Here is a 23,535-nt window from a genome sequence, read left to right as displayed (position 1 = left end):
TTCCTAGGAAGATTAAATTACATCGCCCGGTTCATTTCACAACTGACGGTGAAATGTACCCCATATTCCGTCTCCTTAGGAAATACAACCCAGTTGTATGGGATAAGGAGTGCCAAAAAAATTTTGATAAGGTCAAGCATTACTTGTTCAATACCCCAGTACTGACGCCACCTTGCCCAGATAAGCCGTTGATACTGTATTTGGCAGTGTTCGAAAACTCCATGGAATACGTGTTAGGCCAATATGGCAAGTTAGGAAGAAAAGAAAAAGTGATATACTATCTCAGCAAGAAATTCAGTGATTGTGAGACAAGATATTCACCAATTGAGAAGTTATGTTGCGCTTTGGTTTGGACGACCCGGAGACTGAGATAGTACATGTTGCACTACACAACTTGACTTATCTCAAAACTAGACTCTCTGAAGTATATGATGTAGTAAACTGTTTTGAATGGAAGAATGGCTCGATGGTAAATTTTGCCTTTTGAATTTAACATAGTCTAAGTGAACCAGAAGGCTATAAAAGGGAGTGCAATAGCATAATTTCTAGCTAGTAGAGCTTTCGAAGATTACGAGCCTGTGAATTTTGATTTCCCAAATGAAGATCTGATGTATGTTGCAACCACTGAAGAAGGTGCTCAATAGGAACATCCTTGAAACTAAACTTCGATGGGGCCTCTAATGCTATGGGTAACGGGATCGGGGCGGTCCTGGTATCCCCAAACGGAGATCATTATCCCTCTACTAGTAAATTGGATTTTGATTGCACAAATAACATGGCGGAGTATGAAGCTGCATCATGGGTATCTGTGCGGCCATTGAATGCAAAATCAAGGTGCTAGAAGTAATGGGGATTCTGCACTAGTGATCTATCAGCTAAAAGGTGAATGGGAAACAAGGGACCCCAAATTGATCAATTATCGAAAGCTAGTTTTGGAGTTAATTGAGGAGTTTGACAACATCACTTTCTGTTACCTCCCGCGAGACAAAAACCAGATGGCTGATGTCTTGGCTACTTTAGCTTCTATGATCAAAGTGAACAAGAAAGAGGATGTGAAGCCTATCTAAATGAATATTTATGAGGCTCCAGCTCATTGCTATAACATCGATGAAGAATAAGAAAAAGATGATCACCCTTGGTATCAAGATATATTACGATATGTGAGGAATCGTGAATACCCAGACCAAGCGAATGAGAATGATAAAAGGACATTGAGAAGGCTTGCTAGTGACTATGTCTTAGATGGAGAGATCCTATATAAAAGACGGAAGGATCAGGTGCTTCTAAGATATGTGGACGCTGTCGAGGCTAAGAAAATCTTGAAAGAGGTCCATGAGGGTGTCTGCAGAACAGACACTAATGGTTTCACAATTGCCAGATAAATCACGAGATTCGGATATTATTGGTCCATTATGGAAGGAGATTGCATCAATTATAGACGATTTGTGAAGGGATTTTCCATGATAGCTACCCCGTTGACGAGACTGCTACGGAAGGATGTTAAGTTTGAATGGACTGAGAAGTGCCAACAAAGTTTTGACAAGTTAAAGGCATTGTTGGAAGCTCCTATATTAGTACAGTCGGAACCGGGTAAAGAATTTGTGATTTACAGTGATGCATCCTTGAATGGGCTCGGTTGTGTACTCATGCAAGAAGGAAAGGTAATTGCTTATGCCTCTAGACAATTGAAGCCACATGAGAAAAATTATCCGACACATGATTTAGAGCTAGCTGCTATTGTATTTGCATTGAAGATTTGGAGACATTATTTGTATGGTGAAAGGTGCCGGATATTTACCGATCATAAAAGCTTGAAATACTTGATGACTCAAAAATATTTGAATTTGAGGCAAAGAAGATGGTTGGAATTGCTTAAAGATTATGAGTTAGTGATTGATTATCACCCAGGTAAGGCAAATGTAGTTGCTGACGCTTTAAGTAGGAAACTTTTATTTACATTGCGAGCTTTGAATACCAATTTAGCCATGTCGATGATGGTTCTATTTTAGCTGAATTGAGAGCTAAACCGTATTTCTTGAAGAGATTTGTGAAGCTCAGAAAGATGGTAATGAGTTACAAGCTAAAAGAGTTCAATGTGAGTCGGGCATAGAATCGATTTCGGATTGGTTCGATGGTTGTTTGATGTTTAGAGACGAATATGTGTACCAAAGAATGATGAGCTTATTCGAAAGATTTTACAGGAAGCACATAGCAGTCCTTTATCTATTCATCCAGGCAGTACAAAAATGTATAATAATTTGAAGAAATTGTATTGGTAGGTAAGAATGAAAAGAGATATTTCAGAGTTTATTTCTAGATGCTTGATTTGTCAACAGGTAAAGGCCGAACATTAGGTACCCTCAGGATTATTGCAGCCTATGCTAGTTCCGGAATGGAAATGGGATCAAGTTACTATGGATTTTGTGACAGGATTGCCGTTTACACCGAGAAAGAAAGATGCAGTATGGGTTGTGATTGATAAGTTAACGAAGTCGGCTCATTTTATCCTAGTTCGTATGGATTATTCACTTGACAAGTTGGCCGAGTTATATATTTCAGAGATAGTCAGACTACACGGGGTACCATTATCGATCATTTCAGACAGAGATCCAAGATTTACTTCACGGTTCTGGAAGAAGTTACAAGAGGCTTTAGGTACGAAGTTGAGTTTTAGTACGGCTTTTCATCCTCAAACCGACGGTCAGTCAGAGAGAGTTATTCAGGTACTTGAAGACATGCTTAGATGCTGTGTATTGGAATTTCAAGGCAGTTGGGAAAAATATTTACCATTAGTAGAGTTTGCTTACAATAATAGTTATCAGTCAAGTTTGAAGATGGCACCTTATGAAGCTTTGTATGGACGTAAATGTCGCACAATTTTGTATTGGACAGAGCTTAAGGAAAATCAGATTTACAAGGTTGATCTAGTTAAGGAAACAGAAGAGAAAGTAAAAATCATCAGAGATTGCTTGAAAGCAGTTTCAAACAGACAAAAGTCATATGCAGATTTGAAGAGAAAAGAGATTGAGTATCAAGTTGGTGACAAAGTTTTTTTGAAAGTATCCCCGTGGAAGAAAGTTCTCAGATTTGGTAAGAAAGGCAAACTAAGTCCACGTTTTATTGGATCGTTTGAAGTAATTGAGAGAGTCAGACCATTAGCATATCGGTTAGCTTTGCCGATTGAGTTAGAGAAGATTCATAATGTATTTCATGTGTCCATGCTACGTCGTTATCGTTCAGATCCGTCACATGTTATTTCTCAGACAGAGGTTGAGATTCAGCCAGACATGACTTACGGTGAAGAACCGGTAAAGATTCTAGCTCGAGAGGTAAAGCAATTAAGGAACAAAAGTATTGCACTTGTGAAAGTACTATGGAATAGACACGGGGTAGATGAGGCTACATGGGAACCCGAAGAGGCTATGCTAAAACAGTACCCAAATCTCTTCACAGGTAAGATTTTCGGGACGAAAATCCCTAAAGGGGGAGAGAAATGTAACATCCCGAAATAGGGCCTAAACGGAACAGTGGTTGTGAAACCACAAATTCGAGGTAGAAAAATTTATTTTATTATTATTTTGAGGTTCATGGTATGATTGCATGATTGCGTGAAAATTTTGTGATGAAATTCTATGCATAAAGTGCTTAAGTTGAGGTTAGGGACTAAATCGAATAATTTGCAAAACTTGCATTCTAGAAGTTTTTAGTATGAAATTGCTTTGGAATATTAATTAGGAGGGTTTAAATAACAATTTGGCCAATTTTAAGTTCATGGACAAAAATTAGGACATGAAAGGACTTTTTGAAAGTTTAGTAAGGAGGGGCAATTTGGTCATTTGGATATTAAATGAATTAAAAAGGGAAAAATAACACAAAAATGATCATCTTCTCAATTAGTTTCTGCCGATTTTTTCTCTCCTCCATAGCTGGGGTTTCTTCAACTTTCAAGCTTCATAGTAAGTGATTCCAAGTCCCGTTTTTAATGATCTTTACGTTTTTGGAGTCCCGGTAACTTGATTAAGCTTATTCTAGCAATAATTCAACCTAGGGTTCATATTTGGAAAAATACCCATAGCTGAAATTTGTGTATTTTGGTGTTTTATGATAGAATATGAGGTTTTAAATTATGTTAAACAACTTATGCTACTCGGTTTTAAGTGAAAACGAGTAAAAGGGCTTAAATCGAAAAAAAATACCAATAGTCATAAGTATATGTTAGAGTGTGATTTTGATATTGCCATAGAAGGGAAAAATGATCAGCATGTCATAAAACATAAGAAAATAGGATGAAGTTTAATTTACGAGCCTTGGGGCAAAAGTGCAAATATGTGAAAGTTTAGGGGTAAAAATATAATTTTTCAAAAGTTTGGGTTAAGGACTGTTTTAATAAATGTGAATATTAAATAAGTTAAATTTGCTATTATAGATCAAGAAGAACGAAATTTGGGAGTAGATCGGGGAAACGAAAAAGTAAAGGACTAAATTGTAAAGTTTAGTCACATTTTGTATCAAGGTAAGTTACAGTAAATAAATGCAATATTATTTTATTTTAAATTATTATTGTCAATTTCCAGCATTTATATATTTATGTTATGAAAATATTTAAAGTCAAATTTAAGGTGAAGTGACAGAGGAAAAGTGTTAGAAAGCCCCGGTTGAACCCTAGGAATGTTAGGATATTAGGGTTGACAGGACAGAACAGAAATGAGCCATGTAAGTCCATATTAGAAATATGGCTTTGGAGACAGGATTGAGCCATGTAAGTCCATATTATATATGGCATTGGAGACAGGATTGAGCCATGTAAGTCCATATTATATATGGCATTGGAGACAGGAATAATTCATGTAAGTCCATGTCAAAGACATGGCATTGGCAGGATATTGAAAGACAGGAACGACCCTAGTATCCTTAGTATTCTGAGTGGTTCAACGGGTTAGGGTATGAGTTAAATTACAGTGAATTAACAGCAAAGGAAAAGTAGATTATATTTATGAAAAAGGAAAGGTCAAGTAAGAAAGAAGGTAAGGGAATAAAGAAGAAGATAGAAATTGAGAAGTAAAGAAATTTATGATGTTAGATGATATTATGCATAATTATCCATTATGTTGAATGTTGTGATTTATTTGCTTGTAAGGTTACTAAGCCTAATGCTTAATCTCTTTATTTTCTTCTTCTTATAGTACTTATCTAGCCACTCGGGGATCGAAGGAAACGTCGGAGGCCGATCACACTATCAAAGAAATAACTCGGTATAATTAGACGTTTTGTTTTGGGTATGGCATGTATAGAAAGTTAGCTACTTTTGGTATAATATGAACAATGAATGATGTGTAAATACTTGCTAGTGATTAGCTAATAAAATGACCGATGATATACCTGTTTATTAATATGTATGATTGAATGGTGATTATCACATGAAAATTATGAAAAATGTGAAAATAACCTAAAAACAGATTCAAGTAACAGAAATGATGTAACTTTGAAAAATCACTAAAAATTGTAGAAACATATTTTGAAGATGAATAATATATGAAATTAAATATTATTATGTCTATTTTCTTATGGAATAAGAAAAACAGGTAAAGGTTTTTTATTTTATAAGATATCTAAGTTTTAGTGAAATAGGGCCAGAGCGATTTCTGGATCCCCTATTCCAACTTTAGAAATTCACCATAAATTTTAAAAAAATAATTAGGTTGTGTACTTTATATGGATAGAATCCTTATTGAATCTAGTTTTAATAGAAACAAACAGTACAGTCATATGAATTTTGTACAGAGAGAAAAGTGGTTCGTAGTAAGTAGAGGCCAGTGCAGTCGAATTCTGAAACAGAAGTAACTTTAACTAATAAACTGTACTAATTGGATAAGTCAAAAATTCTAGAAAAAAATTAGTAGATAGATATATGAGTCTAGTTTCAGGAAAAATTTATGGATCTTAATTTCGAGTTTTGAAACTCGAGAAATGAATTTTTAAGCAACCATGACGCAGAAAAATAGTTTATTCTGAAAATTAAAATAAGTGGTTTAGAGTTGTTTAAAAGGTAAGATAAGTTTAGTAACACCTCAAGCTTGACTCCGGTGACGGTTTCGAGCGTGGGGGTGTTACAAAGGAGACCTTGTTTTGAAAAAGATGCTCCCCATACAAAAGGACTTCAGAGGAAAATGGATGCCAAATTGGGAGGGACCTTATGTAGTGAAGAAGGCCTTCCCTGGAGGAACGCTAATTTTGACGGAGATGAATGGCAAAAGTCTGTCTAATCCTGTGAATTTGGATTCATTCAAGAGGTATTTTACCTAAAAAAAAAAGGGAGAGGCCAAAGCGAAAACCCACAAAAGGGCGCTTTGAGACCAAAAGGGTTTTGAGTTGAAAACCCAGGAATGGGCAATTCAAATTTTGATCGAAGATGGGGCATGCGGTAGTCTTGTCTTCTCTAAATTAACAAGAATGAGGGATGCTACATCTTGGGGCATCAACAAAGTACTCTAGGTCCTTTAAACGCATATCAAGTTCAAAGGGTCCTCAAGAAGTTTTGTGCAGAGAAGCTCTTGCTACAATATCTATGGCACCTATTTTCATCTTATTCATTTTGTATCTTAGTAAAATTTTCTATTTTGATTACTTGATTCATTTCGAGCTTTGCTCTCAATAAAATTCCATCTTGTCCATTGTGACAATCTTTTTCAAGTGTTTTTCATTGAAATAATGATTAATAGACTAATGACATTCAAAAATGAGTTCTGCATATTACTCTAAAATTCTTCTAAATAATACAAGGACCTGAAACAGGACAAATTAGTTTGAACTACCTAAATCCAAGGGTTAGAAAAATTGGGGAGGAATAGCCCAAATTGTGATTGTTCTTCAGATTTTCTGTCAGAAATATCAGCTGAAGAAAAAGACAGAGTAATACGTCAGTGATAAACCTCGATTAACAGTTAGCGATGTCAATATAAGCATTAAAATAAGATATTACTGAAAATGACATTTTTGCATTCATGCAAAATCATTCATACATATCTAGTAAGGAGCCTTTGATTCATTCTGATCATGACATCCTAATCATTTGGCATAAATAGGCCTATGAAATAGATTCAACAGGTCATGATCCCCAAAGAATGGTGTAACAGACAGGATAAATCAAGAATCCTATACCTCTGAAGTGCAGTGGGACGGATTGAAATCACCAAGGTGAATCTTATCTCCCTAAAGTTGTAGTGGAGCAGATTGAAGCCACAAGTCTTATCTCCCTGAAGTTGCAGTGGAGCAGATTGAAGTTACAAGTCTTATCTCCCTGAAATTACAATGGAGTAGACTATAGATTACAAATCTTATCTCCTTGAAGTTGCAGTGGAATAGATAGAAGTTACAAAACTAATATCCCTGAAGTTGCAGTGGAGTAGATAGAAGTTACAAGTTGTATTTTCATGAAGTTGCAGTGGAGCAAGTTGAAATTAGCGTATCTTATTTCCCTGAAGTTGCAGTGGAACAGATTAAAGCTACAAGTTACAAGTACTATACTTCAGAAGTTGCAGTAGGTCGGATCAACTCTATCATGGCCAATCTTATCTTCCTGAAGTTGCAGTGGAGGCAAATTGAAACTATTAATCTTATCTCTCTGAAATTACAACAGAGGTCTATATTCGGGAAATTATAAGGTTGCATGGTATACTAGCTTTTATAATTTCTGATCGAGATCCTCGGTTTACATCGAGATTCTGAAAACAGTTGCATGAGTCTTTGGGTACTAAACTTAATTTCAGTACAGCATTTTATCCACAGACTGATGGGCAATCTGAGCGAGTAATTCAGATTTTGGAAGACATGCTTCGAGCCTGTGTTATTGATTTTGAATCTGGTCGGGAACATTACTTGCCATTAGCTGAATTTGTTTATAATAATAGTTTTCAGTCCAGTATTCAGATGGCTCCGTATGAAGCTCTATATGGTAGAAAATGTCAATCACCTGTATGTTGGACAGAATTAAATGAAAAGAAGATAATTGGACTGAATTGATTCGTGAAACAGAAGAAGATTCAACAGAGATTAAAAGCAGCTTTTGACAGACAAAAATCTTATGCTGATCTGAAACGTCAAGACATTGAATACTTAGTCGGGGATAAAGTGTTTCTCAAAGTTTTTCCTTGGAAGAAAGTATTAAGATTTGGCCGAAAAGGAAAGTTAAGTTATCGATTTATTGGGTCATATGAAGTTATAGAAAGAGTTGGACCAGTTGCTTACCAATTGGCTTTACCTCCGAAATTACAGAAAATTCATGATGTTTTTCATGTTTCCATGTTACGACGGTATCGATCGGATCCATCTCATATTATCTCTACTGAAGACATTGAGATTAGACCGAATTTGTCATATGAAAAGGAACCAGTTCAAATACTAGCTCGAGAAGTGAAAGAATTAAGAAACAAACGGGTCCCTCTGGTAAAAGTACTGTGGAGAAGCCATAGTGTGGAAGAAGCAGCAATATAGGAACCGAAGGAAACTATAAGATCACAATATCCTCACTTATTTTCAGGTACAATTTCGAGGACGAAATTTTTTTTAGGGGGAGAGAAATGTAACAACCCAAAATCCGTAGGCACCAAAAAAGTGTGTTTCGGGCCTCCATCTTAGTGAAACGAGTTCGTAAATAATTATTAGGAATAATTATAACTCTAGTAGTGTGTTTAATCAGGTATTAATTAAGTGAAATTAGCTCAATTTAGAGTAATTAGTAAAAAGAACTAAATTGAATAAGGGTAAAAGTTAAATATAGAATAATAGAAAATATAAAGGACTAAAATGGCAATTAAGCCATTTCTATGAAATGAAGCGGCATATATGCATTAAAATCTAAGATTTTATTTAAATTATATATAAATATATATAATATTATTATAATTATTAACCATTATTATGGTTTTATTATTATTATTATTATTATTATTATTATTATTATTATTATTATGTGTACAATTGTAATAAATGTAAATGATATTAAAATAGATATTTACCAATTATTATTATTAAGTTAAAGATATTTATTAAATTAAATAATTAAACTATGAGATTTTGTTTGATAAACAAATTAAATAATGACAATTGTAAAAAATTATTGGTACCAATGTAGAAATATATGTGTGACCAAATGTAAAATGAATATTGTTATTAAATAGATATTTATTATAATCATTATATTATGTTAATAAAGTAAATAAAATATAAAAGAAACAAAAATAAAGAATAGAAACAGAATTGAAACGAGAAGCAGGGGAGAAAAAGAGAAAAGAAAAAGGGAAAGAAAAATAAAAGAGAAAATTAGGGTTTTAAAGCTTGAAGTTTAATTGGTAAGTTTAATCAAGTCTTTTTCTTATAAATTTGATGTTTTTGGAATCCTACAGTGAAATACTCTTGGATTTAAGTTGAAATTTTGAAAGTTAATAGATTTTTGAGTAGCGTTTATGTTGAACAAATGATGGAATTGGGGGTTTATTTTATAGAAATTTTAATTGGAATTGAATAAAAGATTGAATTGTAAACTAAGCTATAAGTTTTGAGTTTTAGGGATTAAATTGAAAAAAATTCGAAATTATGAAAATATGATAAAAGTTAGATAGTTAAATGTGGTTCGGCAAGAAATTGAGTAGCAAAAAGATATGAATTGAGAAAGAAAAATATATAGGTTTAGTTAGGATTAAATTGGAATTAAAGTAAAAGTTAGATAAAAATTTCAGCATTTAAATTGTGTTATGCTAATAATTGTGAAATTATTTTAATTGTTTGTAGCTAATATCAAGCTTGAAGCATCGGCCCAAAAAGGAAAAGATCGTCGAGGATTAAATTCGAAGAGAATTCTGGTTTGTATCACTATAACTCAAGCTTTATAATTAATATGTGTTTAATTTAATATGTATGTGTGGTAAATATTTTAAGGTAAGTATTTAATGAACTGATAAAATTTGTGATTGGGTATTAAAATTGAGATTGATACTGAACTGAATTATGAGATACTGAATATTGTTTTGAATATCGAATTGAACTGTGAAATTACTGAATATTGTTACGTATACTGCGTTGAACTGTAAAATTTCTAATGAAACGAATTACTGTATTACTGTGAAAAGTTGATCGACATAATAAATTATAATTAATATTGAATCGAAATGAAAATTGTACTAAAAAAGTGAATTAAATACCCTATTAACTAGTCGGGCTAGTCGGATATAGTTGGCATGTCATAGGATATGGAAGAGTACGGGTTTTTGCCGAAACATCGATCGAGCACTTATGTGCCGACTACTATCTTATTATCACATCGATTCAACACTTTGTGTGTCGAAATCATTATCATTCTTATTATGATTCGATACTTTGTGTGTTGAATCGTTATTGTTACTATTATCGATTCATGTTTAGGTATCAGAATTGTTAAGGCACAATGTGCCGTACTGGTGTGTTGGTTGGAATCCGTGTATCCGCCGAGTCTGAGTCAAGTTAATAGGGACAAATGAAATAAATCTACTGATAAAACTAAATTTGAATGATATGGCATATGTGAAAGGTGAGAATTGAAATAAAGAAATAAAAATGGTATATATGTAATCAAATGATAACATAAAAAGATTGAATTGTTCATTAAGTGATGATAATTGTAATGTAAAAGTATGTGTGTGATTTAACGTATTTAATTATAAATTGAATTATAGTGATACCACTGAGTATATGCATACTCAGCGCACGATTGTTTCGTCTTGCAGTTGTAGAAGTCAAATCTTGAACCAAACATCCAAAGCCGGACCGACTTGACAAACTTTTGGTGATGAATATTTTCTTTTGGTAATGTGGCATGTACATAGGATATTTATAAAGGTTATTATGTTTTGAATATAAATGGTTAAAATGTTAGTATTACAAGTCTAAGAATTATAATGAAAGAAGTTTATCCATTTCAATTTAATTAGTACATTGATAAATTTAAATTGATATAATATTGATTGAGTTTGATTAGAAGGTATTTAGAATAGAAAATGAGTATGTGAAATGAATTGATTGAATTGGTTATGTTTGAAATGGATACGGTTTTAATTGCAGGGGGTTTTATGTAAAAATAAGCAGAAATGTTGTTGAAATTTATAAAAAAATAAATTTAGAGTACTTAAATGAGTCCCGTTTCATTTTTAATACATGTTTTAGACTTCGAGAGTTCATTATAAGGACTTAGTTATTAAATTATACTATGAATGCTATTTTATTTGTGAATTACTCGTAAGTTGTCTGATATGTCCGGTAATATCTCGTAACTCTGTTCCGGCGATAGTTCGGGGTTAGGGGGTGTTACATTGAAAACATAAGTATTCTTTAAAATTGAAAGAAGATTTTGTGTTTGGAGAGTTTAGAAATAAATAAGGATGAACTAATTTTAGAAGAAAAGCTTTGATTTGTGTTTGGCAAAATTTTTGAAAGAGATGATAAATGGGAGGGAAGGAATTTGGGTGTTTTTAAATAGCAAACCAAATTTTAAAAAAATGGGCATTTTCCCATTTGACCACCTACAATTTCCCTTTTTCCAAATTGGTCCTTGTTTTTCAATTAAAACCAATTTCAAAATTATTTTCAAATCAAGTCTCGTTTTTAAAATTTGTTTTAACCAAATTAATTCTCAAGCACTTAATCTTAATTTCTTAACATACTTTTTTTAAATATTAATTATTTTATTTAATTATCTAACATTATTACTATTTCCGGTTCACTAACCCTTGATTTACTAATTCGGATCTACTAACCTAATTTTTGGGATGTGACACAAATTACACCCAATTCGGTGAGACCCACAAATTATAATGGTTAACCAAACATGCCACCCTTATTTAATTACAAGTAATTACAGCCAAATCTAATTATTAGGTGGCTTTCAAAACACTGTCTAAATAAAGTAAAAAAGCAATAACCATATGAGGGAGAAGAAAGTTGAAAATTTCTCTAAACGAGCTAATGCATCGGAGCATTTGTTCTCTTCACAAAAGATATGCTTCAGAGGTTTAGACGTCAAAGATCGATGGAACATCTTACACTCATCAACCAAAGGGTAAAGAATAATATTAGGAAAAATATTATTTGACATTAATTGAATAACAATGGTAGTGCCAACTTCAATCCCAAGATCAATTAGATTCAAGTTTTTAGGTAGTTAAAATCCATCTTTAAGGACCCACAGCTTCGCTTGGACGCTATTAGCACTTGGAATATGTTAGAAAGATCCAATTATCTAATTCCCTCGATGGTCTCAAATAAGAGTACCCGCTCCAACTTTGTCTGGGTCACCCAAGGATGAACCATCTATGCTAAGTTTATAAATGTTTTATTATGAGTACCATGGGAGAGTAACATTTTAATAATGCTAATGAGGTTTTGTTGAAATGGTAAGATAAAAGATGGTGTCATTTTGATTCTCTAAATTTGAGTCTTACATGTGGAAATTATAATGTTGAAAATAGATCAAACTTGAGTTCTGCAAAAGATATAGAAGAATTGATCTAGATGTGGATAAATGTTTGTCTTAAGGTTGTTATTTATAGAAAAAGATTTGTAGAGGATTTAAAGTCACTTTTGTTCAAGTAAAATAATATGAATAAAAAAATTCTATATAAAAAGAAGACATAATTATTTGTAGTTAGAAATTAGACAAGTGATATGTTTAGAATTTGATCAGACCATTAATTTTTTTATCCAATCAATTCAAAAATTTAAATAAAAATATAAAATAAATTAAATGATTAAATTTGGTCCAAGAGAGCCCAAAAAGTTTCGAACTCAATAACTTAAATGTTGGGCCCAAACATATTATAATTGAATTACTAATTATTTTTTATAGATAGAGAATAAAATAATGAAGTATTTAAATAAAATTAATATAATAAATCCTCCACATTAATGTGGTGAAACTCAAAATTAGAATTCAAAATTTACACTTCTCCAGAGACATCTTTCTGTGATTCAAGAGCTACTAAAAACAAAAGAGACACCTCCCTTTCTTCCCTAACCTTTTTAGTATTTTAAAATATATAAAATAAGAAATGTTGAAACAATCTTCATTCTGCTCTCTTCACCGTTCTATGTTTTTGCTTAATATTCTCTTTTCAATCAAAGCCTCTCCTTCATTTCATCAAATGATACAATTGTGATTATGATTTCTTATTTTTACTTTTAGATCTAAACCTAGTTATTATCTCAATTTTCTTTCCTTTTTAATCTAAATGGTGGAGAAGAAGCAATCGTCTTACTTCTTTCTTTTCAACTCCAGCAAACATCATATTTGCTTGATAAAAATTGATTTTACTTGGGGTTTTCGTTTTTCTTTTTCCTTTTTAGGTTCCGGTTCAACACACAAATAATTGGTTCAATCAATTTAAATTAATTTATGATTCACGATTTAATCGAAATTCAAAATAATTCATTATTTAATCAGTTTAATTCCTTTTTCTAATTTGATATATTGATTAATTCTCAATCTCATCAATCCAACCCATCATTACAGTACAATTTAACCAACCTTACTAACAACCAATATTGTGTGGCTAGAAATCAACCATGTTACAATAACCGATGAAAATGGTGAACTTGTAAACTAACAACATCTTTGCTTGAATGTAATGATTACTTGTTTTCGTGTCTATTATGTGAGTGAGGGACCATAATTTCATAGTTTATTTTAATTTTAGCATTTGAATCACAATCTTGTATTCTCCCTCTATTCATCAAAAGTATCGAATTCATATTCAGCGACTCTCTTATGTATTAGCTATTTAGTGAAAATCATGAATAGCTTAAAAAAGTTATTCCTATTTTGTGGAGAGAGAAAATATTATAAATAAGTGAGTAAGATGTATTAAAAGAAAATAGAGAGGAAGATTGGAGTAAATATGTTAACACTAAGCATAGCGAAATGTGGTGGTTGACTAGGTGGAGAAACGAAAATATGTTAAAGACAAAATTTTAGAAAAAGCTTTGAAAGTTCAAAATTCCAAAAATCTTTTCACTAATTGTGAAAGGCTTTTGTTTATAGTGTCTCAAGAATAGGAGTTACAAAGCTGTCAATTTATAAGAGTAATGAATGATATTTGTCAGTCACAAAGACATTAATGGTTTATTTATTTATTTTATTAATAAAGGGTTTTGCTTGTGATGTTGAATGGTAAATAAGTGTTCACTATATTTCTAAAAGAATTGAAAAGCACTCAATGTTATAGGCAAAAAAGTTAAGAAAAAACCTGTTAACTACCTTAATATCTGAACTACCAAGCTGAACTCTTTAGAACATTCCAAAAGTGAAGATAATTCAACAATCATTTTGTATTTTAGAGTTATTTTCACTTCTTCTATTTTGATGAAACAGTATCATGTGAAACATTTTATGAGGAATATTTTGTCCCTCAGGAAAAAACGCACTCGATTAAGCCCCTAAACTCTAAAATTGCATCAATTAATCTCCTTAACCAACATTTTTTTGTCCTTGACCATTACATCATTGATGTGGCTATTAATGGTTGTTGAGTCACTTATTTCATTGTTGATGTGGTGGTTCACATCAATAAAAATAAAAATAAAAATTAATTAAAAATTTGAAGTCTAGAATGAATCTGGATAACCATTTGTCTAGGTACATTTTGGACATAAAATTTTAAATTATACAAACTTTTAATTTTTTAAAATTTAAAATATGTAAAAACATTATTAAATTTTATAAAAAATGTTAAATACAATTAGAAAAAATTAACAAACAAAAGTACAGTACCAAACTAAAAAATTGAAAGTCCAAGTATAATAAAATTTTGTTAAAGTACAAGGATAAATCTTGTTATCCCAAAAGGAAATTAAATTTTATTACAATAAAATTTTATTTAATAATTTTGATCTTAAAAAGGGAAATTTTATAGAAGTGATAAAGAAGTGAAGCGAAGAGGCGGAAGAAGGATCATATTCAAAGTTGTTTGAAATATTTGGATCGACCTAAAAACAAAACACCAAATAAAATAAGAAATTAAAGAAAACGAAAACACTAAAAGAAGAAATTTAAAAACAAAGAATAAATAATAAATAAATAAAAAAACGAAAATTAGAGAAAAAAACAAAGTGAAAGATGGATAGATAGATAAGTGTCAAATTGGAACCTTTGAAATATAAAACCCAACAATGTAACAGCCCGAATTTGGGGCTAGTCGGAATAGTGGTCTCGGGACCACAAATCTGGAGTCGAATAAATTATTTTATAATTACTTAGATGTTATAGTAAGTTTTTATGAGTACATGAAACATTTGGTGTAGTAATTTTAACGTTTGTAAGCCCAATTGAGAAAAATGACTAAATCGCATAAAATGAAAAAATCCTATTTTGATAGCTAAATGTGTCAAATAGCTAGAGAACCTAAATTGGGGGTCTTTAAAGGGCAATTAGACCCTAAGATTTGTGCATGGCCGGCCATAGGAGGTAATTTGGTCAAAAAGTCCAAGTTTGGTGGGTTTGGTGGCTAATTTGACTAAAATAGAAATAAAATAAAAGAAAGATGATATCATCCTATTTTCCATTTCTTCTCCACCGATTTTTTCAGCCATTTTTGGGGGGTTTTGAGCTTCAAAAATTTCAGCAACTTTAAGCCTTCACAAGTAAGTGATTTTTATGGCTTTTCTTGAATATTTTTGTACTTTTGAAACCCTTAAAGCATGAGCTTTCAAATGAGGGTACTATTTTGCAAAATGATCAAGATTGTAGGGTTTTTCCATGAAAGGGTTTGTAATGTTGGCTGATTTTTTATGGAAGAAAATGAGTCTTAGGTGTCTTATAAACAACTTTTGTGAAATGTGTTAGCATGAAAACACCTAAAAGGACTATATTGCATAAGTTGTAAAATAGATGTTAAGTATGTGAAATAGTGGGAATTTAGAGTTGCTATAAGAGTAAAAAGGGGTCGACTAGGCTTAAGATATGAAAAAATTTGATAAAAAAATCGATTTTCGAGCCTAGGGGCAAAATGGTCATTTTACCAATGATATAAATTTTTGATTGCCTAGTTTTACATAGTGACTAAATAAGTACATTTTGCTATTATAGGTCAAGAAATATTGAATCTGAACCTAGACCAGGGGAAGACCAAGCAAATCGACTTGTCACCACATTTTGTAATCCGAAGTAAGTTGTATGTAAATAATACAGCCACAATGTTAATGTATGTATTGAATTGTACTTGAATTTAATATAGCATGAATTGCTTGATTGTCGAATTGAGAAAGCATGATAGAAATAGAGATGGTAGAGTTCCTGTTTGAACCTATGAAATAAATCGGATATTCATGCCATAATATATGGGTCATTTTGAGCTAGTATAAGACATGTTTAAGACATGCTTCAGCCACATTATGAGAGCCAGTGTAAGACCATGTTTGGGACATGGTATATGCATTGAGATGAGTGCTAGTGTAAGACATGTCTGGGACATGCATCGGCCTCGAAACGTAAGCCAGTGTAAGACATATCTAGGACATGCATCGGCTATGAGATATGTCAGTGTAAGACCATGTCTAGGACATGGCATCGGTACCTTACCCCATGTTTGAGGTTTAATGAATATTTGATAGTGTTCCAAATGGTTCAACGGTGAAAGTATGATTTCAAGTTAACAAGGAAAGTATAACCGTGTTGTGAGTGGCACAAGTACCTATTGGGTATGTATGAATTGTGAGCTCAATATATGCTATATGAGGTGTAATGAATATTGATGAGTAAGTTTTGCTTATGCCACTTGTGTATTATGATACTTGTTGATAAATGGTAAAGATATGTTGTATATTTATTTATGTGCAACTTAGTAAGCTTTATGCTTACGCCTTCTCCTTTTCCATTTTTTTATAGTGCCGCCTATCTAGCTTAAGGATCAACGGGAATCAGAGATATCGATCACACTATCAATTGAAGCATTTGGTATAGTTTGATTTATATTTTTGAATATAGCATGTATAGGGAACTAGACTAGTGTTTTGTGTCATTATCAATTTGGCCAAATGTGTTGGCTTGGGATAAATCTCTCATTGTATTAAGCCTTGAATGATGGCTAATAATCATTTTGAGTTATATACAAAGATGTTATATTCATAGATGAGTAAAATGCACTCATGGAATGTGTTTATTGTGGTTGATGTGGTTGCATGAGTTAGCCTTGTATTAGCTTTAGTTTATTAATGTATGGATTGTGTAAGTAAGGGTGGCTAAGAGGCTTGGTAAATAACCTTATATTTTCCACATGGGTAGACACACAGGCGTGTGTCTAGGCCGTGTGTGACGCACGGTCTGCCCTATGGGCATGTGGTCCAGCCGTGTGTCCCCTACACGTAAAAATTTCAAGTCAGTATGCATGATAGTAAATACATGGGCAGAGACACAACCGTGTGTCTCAGCCGTGTGAGGGACACGGCCTAGCACACTGGCATGTGTTTTGGCCGTGTGACATTTTGGGATGCTGACGTCAGAAATAGAATGTCCATGTTTTTGCACACGAGCTAAGACTCGGGCGTCTCGTGGCCGTGTGAAGGATAAGGGCCAGGCTCACGGGCGTGTGCCAGGCCTGTGAAAACCCTTATAGGTGTACATTTAGAATTAATTCCACACGGGTGAAGGAAACGAGCGTGTCTATATATTGCTTAGGCCGTGTGAGCCACACAGGGCATCAACACGACCATGTTGACATGGCTACACGGGCGTGTTACCCTTCTACACGAGCGTGTGCCCTGTTTCAAAGTCAAATTTTCTATAGATGGTTTAAGGACCCGGGTTGATCTCGAATAGTTTTCAATGGTTGATTTGGGCTTGTAGGCCTATAATAAGAAGATTAAAGTAGAAATTGAAAAAGTTCTAATTTGGACCAAGTCTTGGTGACTTGGGGAATGTTTGTGTGCATGAGATCGAGTTAGGTAATAGCTCGTATTCCGCTCCCGCGTGGCTTACGGGTATGGGGTGTTACAAATAAACTCAATTAATGATTTTAGTCAACCCTCCAAGAAATAATCATTGGCAAATTGAAAGATGAAAAATGAATTCTCACGATTCCTTGAAGAAAAGGAGAAAATAATTACTTATAAAAAATCACAAGAAAAAAAAAACTTGCACAAAGAAACTAACTTCCAAAGTTGAAAACTTTATTAATGAAAACAAGGGTGTCTTAGTGAACAATGGAGCCTTTATATAAGCTAGCTAAGTACATCTAAATACTTAAATAATATTCAAAATTCGGGGGTAAATAAATAATAATATAATATAATATAATATAATAAAACATAAGAAATATTATATTTGACTTATAGATAATAAAAATTAAGCCTAAAAACTGAATCCAATGTGATTTAAACTCGAATTAAAAGCTCAAAATTCGTAATTTTCATCATAATTCCATTTAGAAATTCTGCTCGCCCAGCCTTCACTAAAACAGTCATAACTTGAGCTCACGAACTCGAAATCGAGTTGTTCAAAGTGTGTATCGAAATTAAGAGATAGATCTTCAATGCTATGCAGACATGTAAGCCCATAAATAGGGGTGAGCGTTCGATCGTATCGAATCAAATTGAATGAAAAAAATTCGAGTTAATCGAGTTGACGAATACTATTTTATCATCCTAACTCGATTTGAAATTTTCTCGAATTGATTTGAGTGAGATGTAATTCGAATCGAATGAAATATATTTGTTCGAGTTAAATTAAAAAAAATGATTTTGGGTCCTTGTAATCACTATCACCCAACGTAATCAAATTTATTATTAACTTTTATCCCCTCATAATTTATTTAATAATATTTTATATCTGAGTTAACTTTTTACTTGCTTAGTTGTTTCAATTATCTTTTGATTCTTATCACTATGTATTTTGCAATTAAAAAAACATTAAATGTAAAAATGTGATTTTTAATAAAAGTTACCTTAAAGATAAAATGTGAAATTGATACTAAAATTTTAACCCAAATATTTTATAGCATTATAAATAATTCAATTTTAACAAAAATTTATAAAGATTCGATATGATTAAACAATTCAATAATATAAATAGTACAAAATGTGAAATTTAATTTAATAATATAAATAACAGATATAAATAAAATTATTACTATTTAGGTTTAGCGATTTTTTGGATGATTTTAATTTTAATTTGGGGTAAAAGGTTAGAAGTAAAAGTTGAAGGAGAAAATAAAAAATTTTGGGAATTAAAGGAGTAAAATTTTAGGAGGAAAGTAAATGGAGGAAAGTTGACTCGAATAATTCAATTAATTCGAATAATTCGATTCGTTTAACTTAAAATTTGAATTTTTTTAATCTAATCGAATTTTTACTTACCGCTACCCATAATTGTCTGAATGCCATGTTATTAATCAAACAGTTAATGTAATAATTGTTAAAACAGAAAATATCAGTCAAAGGGGTTATTTGATTCAATTTAGTTGTATATATATTTTCATTTATTAATTTTTATATATAAGCAACATAATATATGTTTTTAATGTTTACAATAATATAATATTGTATAATTTTAAAAACAAGTTTAGGCCTGGAATTATTAATTGTTTTTGTCAAGCTATAGTAAATGAAAGGAAAAGATTGGGATTAGAATCATTTGAAATGTCAAAATCCTGAGCCCTTGATTGATTGTTTATTGAATTTATTCCATTTTGTCTCAAGAATCATGATTTAATGCGCACGACCTTTTTATATGATTGGAAGCCATTGTTTTTACTTCAAATTGCATCTGTTGAAATCATAGTGGCCGTTCACATTATTTTCTTTTTCTGGCTTTTGGTTCCCTTAAAAAGGCATGATGGTATTTTGCAGTTTCTGTGCTTATAAACACAATTCAATAAATTTCTGCAAAATGGTAAAATACCCAACATTTGGAAAAAGAAAGGCAGGCCACTAATATTATTATATGATTATGAAGATAACAGGACCACATCATACAAAACCGCAACCTCTTCACATTCATGGAAGTATCCTGCAACATATTGATGCTTATGTAACAATTGCTTTCCTGATTCTGCTATTTGATATAAAAGATGGTAAGCTGATCATCAAGCAGGTTCAAATTTTAAGATCAAAAGGGAGAATTTTCTAACATACGTCCATTAACATAACAAGTCTGTTCCTCTCTGAGGACTAATTAGAGTTTTAAATCACACATGCTACAGCGACGATGATATTATTACAGTGATATGCAGGACTGTTGCTCAGAAAAGCTTAGAGAAAACCCAGCTATATACAGGTTAGAGTTTCTCTAGCAAAATACCAGTATTACAGTATGAAACAAATAAATGAATTTTTTTTTTGTCTAATTAGCCTGTTACAGATTCTCTCCCAAAATCAAAACAAGAAACAAGTTGATTGGGTGGGAAGAACATCTTACTCTCTTCTTCATCATCCATCTTCCACAGTGTGTCCCAGCAGTATTCCCATGAAAAATTGCAACCTTGTTGACTGTAGTTATCAGACAGAGGTTTTATTACTGTGTTTTCTTCAGACATATCAATGTCTTTCCATATATCATCCATGGAGTAGCCATTTCCATCTTCAAATTCTGGACTGTTTTTCTTTCCTGCCATGTCAAGGCCCCCAGTGTCATAAAAGCTTACAATATTTCCAGTACCAGAGGAGGGCAAGGAATCGACTGCAGTAACAGTTGATGATGATGAATGACAATTTGAAGATGATGAAGATGGTGAGATGGGGATGGCCCGTTTCTTTTCTTGAGCCGTTTTTCTCATATGGGTTCTCCAATAGTTCTTAATCTCGTTGTCAGTACGTCCTGGTAATTTCCGAGAAATTCTCGACCACCTGCATATGATATAATATATGTTTATAAATAATCAAACCAAGCTTTGAGGTTGGTAATGGAAATTACAGAGTTCCGTTCATATTGTTTTTCAAACCTGTTTCCCCATTTGGCATGAAGTTCAAGGACGAGGCGTTCTTCATGGGGAGTCATCTTTCCCCTTTTGAGACCAGGGTGTAGGTAATTAACCCACCGTAACCTGCAACTTTTTCCAGTTCGGTTCAAACCTATAACAACAAAACCAAGTGGTTAAAGGCAAAAGGCTCCTTCCAAAACCACCAAATCTTACAGATAAATCCTACCTATTTCATTGTCTCCCGCCAAACCTTCAAACCTGAAACTTTGGCTATAAAATCCCATCGTCGATCTCCAAATAAGTGAACAAAGTTCACCAGAAGGATGTCCTCTTGTTCTGTCCAGGGACCCTTTCTGATTTCATCTTGCACCATCTTTTTTTTTCCTCTCTCTCGCTCTCTCAGATTCTTGCTGGAAATGGGTATTTAAGTCCAAGTAAATGCTGCTGTTTCATGGAGACTTAGGCGTACACTACTCTAATATATATATATGACTACTAAGTTACTTGTAATTGTCAAGAGAGGGTTTGATTGTCCTGTTGCTGGTATATACTAATAAATATGAAGATATGGTTGCATACAACAGTTCCCTGCTGTAATGCGCGCATGCCATTTGTGATAGGGAACCTTATGCATCTGAGGTCAGCCACTATAGCAAATAATCTAAGTGATAGATTGATCTGTTGATGTAATTCTCAACCGTTGTATTTCAATACACAAATGAGTTCTGCAGGTAATTATGTATAGTTATTAGTAATGCTTTAGTCATGGCAGTATATGAAATGAGCAGGCAGCATATGATTGGATAAGGAGGAATAAGGGAAAGGAAGTCCCTAGATCCTCCATCCCCCATCCATTCAAGTTGAGGAAATGATGATAGTGCCCCTTGACTTTTATTAAAGGCCATAGATACGGAGAAGCTAAGTAAACATTACAAAAGAGAGAAAGGACAAAACTCGGAAAGCAAAGCAAAGCAAAGGGAACGCACTATTTGGATGTCATAAAAGTAAAATTTCTTTCTTTAATAAAAAATGGATTAAGATATTATTCTTGAAAAACCTATTGTTCAATGCCAGGTAAATCCACAATCTACTTGTTTCTAAAAAATAGATTTGGGTTTTTTTCCTTATAGTGTTCCTACCACTCTAAAGCATTGGAAGATTTGTTGTTTTTTTTTTTTTTTTTGGGGGTTGATTCATTTCATTTTGATTCTACCAAAAGCAGCCAATCCATGTTCTCATTCACCATAATATAGCAATTGACATGGTTTTACTTCATGTTCCACATCTTGATATGTGCCTTCACAGGGGGGTGGTTTTGTATCTCAAAGTTATTCACTGAAAAGCTCCAAAATGAATGCAGAATTTTGGGTCTACTTTGGTTTTCGTTTTGATTGACAGCTTAACAAATGGTTATTAAAGGTCTCGAGGCAACGTTTTAAATCAGTAGGAAGGGCATGATAAAGGAGATGTTTAAAATGGAATATGGCGTCATTTGCCTCTGCTAATGCTAACAACATTAGGTTTGTGGGTTTTGAATGTTAGAACTGTTGCCAGCACAGCATAAAAGAAGAATACAATGAAATCTGGAAGGCATTGAATGGCCTGGTGGCTCCTTGCTTTTAACACTAATCCTAAAACGAAAAGAGACCTAAAAATAAAGAAAGAAAGAAATGAAGGATGATGATGTGGAAACCACCAAAACTTGTGGCCACCCCCACCCTGATCCTCTTTCCATGTGCCTGATGCGTGGTCCCTGAAGCTTCATTTCAATGAAAATCAGGTGTTTCATATAAGATAAAGAGCATATGTTAATAAGAAAATGACTGTCATATTCACAGATACGTATCACAATTTCTTTATCTTTCATTTTCTTGGGCACAAGGGTGTTGGGGTTTGATGCAGACAATTAATTAAGTTTATATATGTTGTCTGATAAAATTATGAGGCTTTTAGGGTCATTATGGATGATATCTTTTCAAGAAATAGTATTAGAGCAGTCATACATAGAAACATGGGGTAAACTTTCACTCATGAGATAAAATCCGAAATCTGTCAAGCCAAAATATTTTGCAAGTTTTTCTAGTACTTGGATTCAGGGTGAATCTATAGCAGCTGCCAGGGGCTCCACCTCTCCTAAATTCGGTTAAAATTTTGTTTTAGGCCCAAAGTTTATTAATTTTACTTTCTTTTTAATCTAATATATTTATATTGATGGTGTTTAATATTTTGATCATTACAATATTAGGAGATGATAGAGTTTGAATTCATATTAATTAGACGTCATAATTCTAACCAATACGATCTAATCTGTATTATTTCTTATAAAAGTTTTACATATGTAAATTTACTTATAATGTTTAAAATTTTAAAATTTCTATTTGGTCATAAGAAATTTAAATATTGTGTGCAAGAGAATGAATTATATGGAATGGGGATGTGATGGGTGTCGAAACCACTAAATATAATTTCCTATGCTCTAGCTTAATTAAATAGTAGTATAGAGTAGTAGAGTTGATCCCACAGGGACTGGGACTTCTAATTTTCTTGTTTACGTAACTAGGTTCCTAAGTCTAGGCAGTTGTCGTACCCATGATACGTACGTTGC

At 32.7% G+C, this 23,535-nt stretch overlaps 1 protein-coding gene and 1 long non-coding RNA gene across 3 annotated transcripts; one reads left to right on the top strand and one right to left on the bottom strand.

Moving 5' to 3' along the window:
* Positions 1 to 15,568: 15,568 nt before the first annotated feature.
* LOC128295529 (uncharacterized) lies at positions 15,569 to 17,159 on the top strand. The gene is made up of 3 exons (XR_008286021.1): positions 15,569 to 15,660; positions 16,106 to 16,183; positions 16,904 to 17,159. It is a non-coding gene; the product is annotated as an uncharacterized LOC128295529 (long non-coding RNA).
* A 2,973-nt stretch (positions 17,160 to 20,132) lies between these two features.
* LOC108482873 (transcription factor MYB59-like) lies at positions 20,133 to 21,761 on the bottom strand. 2 transcript variants are annotated; one of them, XM_017785964.2, is made up of 3 exons: positions 21,189 to 21,761; positions 20,952 to 21,081; positions 20,133 to 20,856 (listed from the first exon to the last, which is right to left on the bottom strand). In XM_017785964.2, the coding sequence occupies exons 1-3, from the start codon at positions 21,301 to 21,303 to the stop codon at positions 20,358 to 20,360; spliced, it is 744 nt and encodes a 247-aa protein (XP_017641453.1). In that variant the 5' UTR covers positions 21,304 to 21,761; the 3' UTR covers positions 20,133 to 20,357. The 2 variants fall into 2 exon arrangements, with proteins under 2 accessions (XP_017641453.1, XP_017641461.1); XM_017785972.2 differs by having other exon boundaries at positions 21,157 to 21,746.
* Positions 21,762 to 23,535: the final 1,774 nt, after the last annotated feature.

Source organism: Gossypium arboreum, chromosome 7 (assembly GCF_025698485.1).
Source record: "Gossypium arboreum isolate Shixiya-1 chromosome 7, ASM2569848v2, whole genome shotgun sequence".
NCBI classification, from domain to species: Eukaryota; Viridiplantae; Streptophyta; class Magnoliopsida; order Malvales; family Malvaceae; genus Gossypium; species Gossypium arboreum.
This window is presented reverse-complemented; position numbering and strand designations above follow the sequence as displayed.